The sequence below is a fragment of the Phyllobates terribilis genome, unplaced genomic scaffold (genome assembly GCF_046119375.1).
Source record: "Phyllobates terribilis strain yellow unplaced genomic scaffold, ASM4611937v1 Scaffold_12__6_contigs__length_324123572, whole genome shotgun sequence".
In the NCBI taxonomy this organism is placed as follows: domain Eukaryota; kingdom Metazoa; phylum Chordata; class Amphibia; order Anura; family Dendrobatidae; genus Phyllobates; species Phyllobates terribilis.
Window position 1 is genome coordinate 64,098,531 of NW_027362772.1, and position 7,774 is coordinate 64,106,304.

The 7,774-nt window shown below is 49.7% G+C and overlaps 1 protein-coding gene across 3 annotated transcripts in view; it reads left to right on the plus strand.

The window, feature by feature from the left end:
• The window catches only part of POU2F2 (POU class 2 homeobox 2), a 148,355-nt gene that overhangs the window by 112,340 nt on the left and 28,241 nt on the right, over window positions 1-7,774 (plus strand). For all 3 annotated transcript variants that reach the window (XM_073655883.1, XM_073655884.1, XM_073655885.1), the window contains 6 exons: window positions 78-224; window positions 968-1,109; window positions 1,233-1,381; window positions 1,539-1,715; window positions 3,044-3,107; window positions 3,270-3,432. In XM_073655883.1, the coding sequence (XP_073511984.1) occupies window positions 78-224; window positions 968-1,109; window positions 1,233-1,381; window positions 1,539-1,715; window positions 3,044-3,107; window positions 3,270-3,432 (842 nt within the window). The remainder of the gene's footprint in view (window positions 1-77; window positions 225-967; window positions 1,110-1,232; window positions 1,382-1,538; window positions 1,716-3,043; window positions 3,108-3,269; window positions 3,433-7,774) is intronic.

The following is a 7,774-nucleotide window of genomic DNA, read 5'->3' on the forward strand; positions in this document are numbered from 1 at the left end:
ATCCATCCATCGGAGTAATATTAAGTAACCGCAACAAAATATCCAACCAATGGGCTTCCATGTTGTTCTCTTTCAAGGCTGTGTCCCGTCCAGGACCCCAGGATCCACCAATATTGTCACATACAGAACCAGCATCTCATCCTGAGGAACCCAGTGACTTGGAGGAGTTAGAACAATTTGCCAGAACCTTCAAGCAGCGCAGGATTAAACTAGGATTCACTCAGGTAGGAAAAGACTTTTTGTCACCGTGTTCCCAAGGTATTATATGATCTAGTGTGGTGCCGTACCATTCACACCATATCGCCACCACATGCTGCTGCTGTGGGTCCACTCCAGAGAGCGGGGCAGGTCAGGAGCGCCACTTTCTCTCCTTCAAATTTGTGGACAGAATCTGTGTGGAATTTCCCATATTACAAGACATTGAGGAATTGGCCCAAGAGTCTTTGAAAGAATAACCAGATCCACCTGCTGCAGGCCAAAGATGGATTGTAGTAACGTAGAGAGGGGGTTGACTTGGCTTTTTGATATGAGACTATCTCCTTTCTGTATGTATAAGGATGGGAAGGGTAGTAATTAATGGAATATGTGGAATATGAAGCTGGCCAGCTTTGACTGTAACCCTCCCTCCTACTCCTTCACAATGGTGGAGAGAAAAATAAGCTGCTATCAGATTGCAATCTTGATGTCACAGCTCACCCCCCCCCTGTATAATGACTGATAACTCCTCTATATTCTGTAGATAGCACAGGATCCACCATTCACAATAGGTGATGTCACAGCTCACCTCCTCCTCCTGTTTAGGAATAGGCAATTATGTCCTGTACTCTAGAGACGTATGATACTATTATGAGACGTGTGACACTACAGTAGTATATGCTGACTGTGACAACAGTGGTGTCCTGTGCCACCGATATAGGGGGTAATAAGGCGTTACTACATTTTTTGAGGCTTTTATGTTATTTTATAGGGGGATGTCGGCCTGGCTATGGGAAAGCTGTACGGAAATGACTTTTCCCAGACAACCATCTCCCGATTTGAGGCACTTAATCTGAGTTTCAAGAACATGTGCAAGCTAAAACCATTACTCCAGAAGTGGCTAAGTGATGCAGGTAAGACCAAGTAGTATGAATGTGTCGTACGAGGAGGAGGAGTAGGTTGCAGCTCACTTTCATCTCCACTTTATCATTTCGCTACGTTTTTTTTCAATAATTTTTTTTGTTTCCTCTGCCCAGAAACTATGTCTGTAGACAGCACCCTGCCGAGTCCAAACCCTCTGAGCAGTCCTGGGGGAGGCTATGAAGGGCTTCCTGGCCGTAGACGCAAGAAACGCACCAGCATTGAGACCAATGTGCGCTACGCACTGGAGAAAAGTTTTATTGCGGTAAGATACAAGGGGAAATAGCGGGTTTAGACTGTCGGGTGGTTATGTACTGAATAGTCCTACAAAGTCGAGTCCATGGGTTTATAATTGGTTCAATACATTAGTAATTCGCTTTTCAGTCCTTTATCGCTCATCTATTTATTACCGTGTTGTACAGAACCAGAAACCTACCTCTGAGGAGATCCTTATCATTGCGGAGCAGCTGAACATGGAGAAGGAAGTGATCCGCGTCTGGTTCTGTAACCGCCGGCAGAAGGAAAAACGCATCAATCCTTGTAGCAGTATGCCACTCATTCCCAGCCAGAGCAAGGGACAACTGTACGGGACCCATCTGGTAAAAAAATCCATAGATCTAAATCCCACACTACAAAAGGGAGCCGTGTGGGGTGTGCGCGGCCCACTGGCAGTGTGGGGCGTGCACGGCCCACTGGCAGTATCGCCCTATTAATTCTGCAAAACTAGTATGTGATTTACTAATTATTATTTTGTTCTCAGTTTTTACTAAGCCAATATTTAAATAGTCACTAAACGTTCATTATTAGTCATTTTGGATTATTTTGCACAGCTTGGAAACGTATAAAACTTTGCAAATTACTTTGGAAGAAGTTGTCTTCATCCCTGTAAAAAAAAATAAATAAAAAAATGCATGTGCTTTGTTTTGTTTCCAATCCCTGCTTTTCCTGTCTATTTTCCTGCCGTCAGATGGATTAGTATCAGAATGTACTCATTTGGAGTACAGATGATGGCAGTGATGGGTCACTAATTCTGGAGGGAAACTGCTGCAGGAGATTGTCCTGATAAGAACAAGACTCAGAGAGGAGTCGGGCGCTGACCCATCATTGCCATCATCTGTACTACAAATGAGTACGTTCTGATATCCATGCAGCTGAAGGAAGACTTGGAAGCCAGGGCGCCAGGGCATACTCATTTGGAGTACAGATGATGGCAGTGATGGGTCTGCTCAGCAATGGTGTCACTAATTCTGAGGGTAAGCTGGTGCTGAAGATTGTTCTCGGAGGAGGAGACAGGAGCTGACCCATCACTGCCATCATCTGTACTCCAAATGAGTATGTTCTGATAGACAGGCAAATATACTGGGGAAAAGTAGGGGAAGCCATTTACATACATTTTTTTTTTTTTTATACTGGAATGTAGACATTTTGCCTAATAAAGTGATTTGCAAAGCTTCATAACTTTCTATGCTGGACAAAATTATTAATAAAGTTTAGTTGCTCTTTACCTTTTTGTAACAATTTTTCACATCTCTCTGATCTTGCATACAGATCTGACAATTAGTAACATTATATATAATCCGGCTGGAATTTCTATCAAACTCCAAATAAAATTTTAGTTGAATTCTACTTTTTTTCCCCCTGATTTTAATCTCTGCCCTCTGTAAAATGCAGATTTGCAGCACATTTAATTGTGGGTTTCATGCAACAGATAGGAAATTTTTCAGCAGCAATTTAAAAAAAAAAATCCCCATACATCCGGTGCTGTAATCAATAAACTTTGCAGAGTTTCCTTTTTGGAATTATCCCACCGATGTCGGCGTGTTTTAGGCTGGGCACTACCTTGGTTATTCCTCCTGTCTCTATCCTCTGGTTTTCCTCATCCACCCTGCACTTTCTCATAATTCCTCCTTTCCTTGGTCTGCTCCAGGTGTCTCCCCCGGTGTCTGCCCCCACGCTCACTTCCCAGGCTTCCAGTAATCTCAGCACAACAGGTAAAAGGACACCCCCTTTTCTTCTCACTGAGCGCTGTGCCTTAATTGCACCCCTATAATGCATCTGACAATGTGATCTCACTGGTCTGCATGGTGCCACTCCAACTTATGAAACTTACTGATTAATATCATTACCTTCATTAATTGTTTTTCCATATTTAGTGACTACCTTACCTTCTGCACTGGGATCACTTGTACATCCTCGTCCACCATCCAACACAGCACCCCCATCCGCAACACCCCCTCCAAGCAACAGCACAAGTGCAAGTCCCCAGAGCAGCACCCATTCTGGGCTCAGCCTGACCGGACTTAGCCCCAATGCAGGGTAAGTACTGAAATGACAAAATTAGGTGTTTTTGTATTTTTACAAGTTTTACAAAGCAGCCGTTCTATACATGGTTTCTGTATAAGATGCATGTTCATATTTCCTCCAGGCGCATATAGACTGAAACCTGATGCTCTTAGCTGATTGCGCAACATCTCAAAAGTAGGATTGACCAGACCCATGGAAGTTCAGGTTCTGGTACCTGACCTGAACTTTCTCCAAAGTTTGGTTCTGGTACCAGAACTGTACTCGAACTTGAACCCAAGGCTGTGGAGTCAGTAAGCCAAACCTCCGACTCCGACTCCTCAATTGCCACGACTCCGACTCCCTCATACATGGCTCATGTTTAAGTGATAAATTTACTGTAGCACAGATTCATCTCAGCTAAAAGTCTAGACCCTTAGATCAGGAATAGGACCGACATTTATAGGACATTTCATACCTTTCCCAAATTCTTATGAAAAAATATTCCCCACAAACTGCATTGAACTATTGTACCCAATTTATTCTATATTTTAGGAGTCGGAAGTTGGTCCATTTTATTCCGACTCCACCAAAATGGGACCTGAACTTTTGAGCTGGAAAATTTTCTGTCTCTGTCTCTCTCTGTCTGTCTCTTTGTCTGTCTGTCTGTCTCTTTGTCTGTCTGTCTCTTTGTCTGTCTGTCTCTTTGTCTGTCTGTCTGTCTGTCTGTCTCTCTGTCTGTCTGTCTCTCTGTCTGTCTGTCTCTCTGTCTGTCTGTCTCTCTCTGTCTGGCTGTGTGTCTCTCTCTGTCTGGCTGTGTGTCTCTCTCTGTCTGGCTGTGTGTCTCTCTCTGTCTGGCTGTGTGTCTCTCTCTGTCTGGCTGTGTGTCTCTCTCTGTCTGGCTGTGTGTCTCTCTCTGTCTGGCTGTGTGTCTCTCTCTGTCTGGCTGTGTGTCTCTCTCTGTCTGGCTGTGTGTCTCTCTCTGTCTGGCTGTGTGTCTCTCTCTGTCTGGCTGTGTGTCTCTCTCTGTCTGGCTGTGTGTCTCTCTCTGTCTGGCTGTGTGTCTCTCTCTGTCTGGCTGTGTGTCTCTCTCTGTCTGGCTGTGTGTCTCTCTCTGTCTGGCTGTGTGTCTCTCTCTGTCTGGCTGTGTGTCTCTCTCTGTCTGGCTGTGTGTCTCTCTCTGTCTGGCTGTGTGTCTCTCTCTGTCTGGCTGTGTGTCTCTCTCTGTCTGGCTGTGTGTCTCTCTCTGTCTGGCTGTGTGTCTCTCTCTGTCTGGCTGTGTGTCTCTCTCTGTCTGGCTGTGTGTCTCTCTCTGTCTGGCTGTGTGTCTCTCTCTGTCTGGCTGTGTGTCTCTCTCTGTCTGGCTGTGTGTCTCTCTCTGTCTGGCTGTGTGTCTCTCTCTGTCTGGCTGTGTGTCTCTCTCTGTCTGGCTGTGTGTCTCTCTCTGTCTGGCTGTGTGTCTCTCTCTGTCTGGCTGTGTGTCTCTCTCTGTCTGGCTGTGTGTCTCTGTCTGGCTGTGTGTCTCTGTCTGGCTGTGTGTCTCTGTCTGGCTGTGTGTCTCTGTCTGGCTGTGTGTCTCTGTCTGGCTGTGTGTCTCTGTCTGGCTGTGTGTCTCTGTCTGGCTGTGTGTCTCTGTCTGGCTGTGTGTCTCTGTCTGGCTGTGTCTCTCTCTCTGGCTGTGTCTCTCTCTCTGGCTGTGTCTCTCTCTCTCTGTCTGGCTGTGTCTCTCTCTCTCTGTCTGGCTGTGTGTCTCTCTCTCTCTGTCTGGCTGTGTCTCTCTCTCTCTGTCTGGCTGTGTCTCTCTCTCTCTCTCTCTGGCTGTGTCTCTCTCTCTCTCTCTGGCTGTGTCTCTCTCTCTCTGTCTGGCTGTGTCTCTCTCTCTCTGTCTGGCTGTGTCTCTCTCTCTCTGTCTGGCTGTGTCTCTCTCTCTCTGTCTGGCTGTGTCTCTCTCTCTGTCTGGCTGTGTCTCTCTCTGTCTGGCTGTGTCTCTCTCTGTCTGGCTGTGTCTCTCTCTGTCTGTCTGGCTGTGTCTCTCTCTCTGGCTGTGTGTCTCTCTCTCTGGCTGTGTGTCTCTCTGGCTGTGTGTCTCTCTGGCTGTCTCTCTCTCTCTGTCTGTGTCTCTCTCTCTCTGTCTGGCTGTGTCTCTCTCTGTCTGGCTGTGTCTCTCTCTGTCTGGCTGTGTCTCTCTCTGTCTGGCTGTGTCTCTCTCTGTCTGGCTGTGTCTCTCTCTCTCTGGCTGTGTCTCTCTCTCTCTGGCTGTGTCTCTCTCTCTGTCTGGCTGTGTCTCTCTCTCTGTCTGGCTGTGTCTCTCTGTCTGGCTGTGTCTCTCTGTCTGGCTGTGTCTCTCTCTCTGTCTGGCTGTGTCTCTCTCTCTCTCTCTATGGCTGTGTGTCTCTCTCTCTCTCTATGGCTGTGTCTCTCTCTCTGTCTGGCTGTGTCTCTCTCTCTCTCTGTCTGGCTGTGTCTCTCTCTCTGTCTGGCTGTGTCTCTCTCTCTCTGTCTGGCTGTGTCTCTCTCTCTGTCTGGCTGTGTCTCTCTGTCTGGCTGTGTCTCTCTCTCTGTCTGGCTGTGTCTCTCTCTCTCTGTCTGGCTGTGTCTCTCTCTGTCTGGCTGTGTCTCTCTCTCTCTATGGCTGTGTCTCTCTCTCTGTCTGGCTGTGTCTCTCTCTCTGTCTGTGTCTCTCTCTCTCTCTCTATGTGTAACGGGTCCGGGAGGCGGAACCTCTGAGCTACTATACAAGGGGGCGGCCCTTGTAAGGGAGCGGGTGGCAGTCTCTGGGTGAACGGACAGGGAGTTACGGCAAGTGATCAGGGCAGTCTCTGGGTAAGGGGTAGGTACGACCTGTGATGGCAGAGCCTCCGGGTAGGCTAGCAGGCAGATGGTAGATGTGTGCTCCCAGGTGAGCAAGCGAGAGTCTCTGAGATAGCTGATGGTCACCGCACGTGACAACGGGACCTCCGGGCTGGCAAGCAGGCAGGTAACGGAGATGCGCTCCCAGGTGAGCGGGCAAGAGTCTCTGGAATAGCTGATGGTCACCGCACGTGACAACGGGACCTCCGGGCTGGCAAGCAGGCAGGTAACGGAGATGCGCTCCCAGGTGAGCGGGCAAGAGTCTCTGAGATAGCTGGTGGTCACAGCACGTGACAACGGAGCCTCCGGGCTGGCAAGCAGGCAGATAACGGAGAAGCGCTCCCAGGTGAGCGGGCAAGCTGGTCCATAGACAGACTGACCGGAGTAGTAAGGCAGACCGTCGGACCTCAGGCAAGCAGGCAGGTAGCTGACATGCGCTCCCAGGTGAGCGGGCAGGCTGGTCCTTAGACAGACTGACAGGAGAAGTAAGGCAGACCGTCGGACCTCAGACTGGCAGACAGGTAACAAGTATTCAGGCAGGAATCAGGCAGGTAACTGGCAGGTACTGGCAGGTAACTAGCAGGAAACTGGCAGGTAACTGGCAACGGGACCTGAGGGCTGAAGCACAGGTGAGACACAGGTGCAAACAACATTGCTCGGGCACCTCCATTTTGGAGGAGGTGCCTTATATATGATGAAGTCCTCCGGCCATTGGCCGGGGACTCTTTAGGGCGGCGCGCGCGGCCCCTTTAAGAGGAGGGGAGCGCGCGCGCGCCCTAAGCACAGGGGCCGGGAAGGGGCGCGCGCCGAGAGCAGAGCAGGAGGAGGACGCCGGGACGGAGCGCGCGCTGACAGCAGAGCGGGGAGAGGACGCCGGGCAGGAGCGCGCGCTGACAGCAGAGCGGGGAGAGGACGCCGGGCACGGAGCAGAGCGGTGAGGGGAGCAGCGTCCCTGCCTAGCAGAGGGCAGGGACGCCAGCGCTACACTATGGCTGTGTCTCTCTCTCTCTCTCTCTCTCTCTCTCTCTGTCTGGCTGTGTCTCTCTCTCTGTCTGGCTGTGTCTCTCTCTCTGTCTGGCTGTGTCTCTCTCTCTGTCTGGCTGTGTCTCTCTCTCTCTGTCTGGCTGTGTCTCTCTCTCTCTCTCTATGGCTGTGTCTCTCTCTCTCTCTCTATGGCTGTGTCTCTCTCTCTCTCTCTGGCTGTGTGTCTCTCTCTCTGTCTGGCTGTGTGTCTCTCTCTCTGTCTGGCTGTGTGTCTCTCTCTCTGTCTGGCTGTGTGTCTCTCTCTCTGGCTGTGTCTCTCTCTCTCTCTATGGCTGTGTCTCTCTCTCTCTGTCTGGCTGTGTCTCTCTCTCTGTCTGGCTGTGTGTCTCTCTCTCTGTCTGGCTGTGTGTCTCTCTCTCTGGCTGTGTCTCTCTCTCTCTCTATGGCTGTGTCTCTCTCTCTCTGTCTGGCTGTGTCTCTCTCTCTGTCTGGCTGTGTCTCTCTCTCTCTCTGTCTGGCTGTGTCTCTCTCTCTCTCTCTGTCT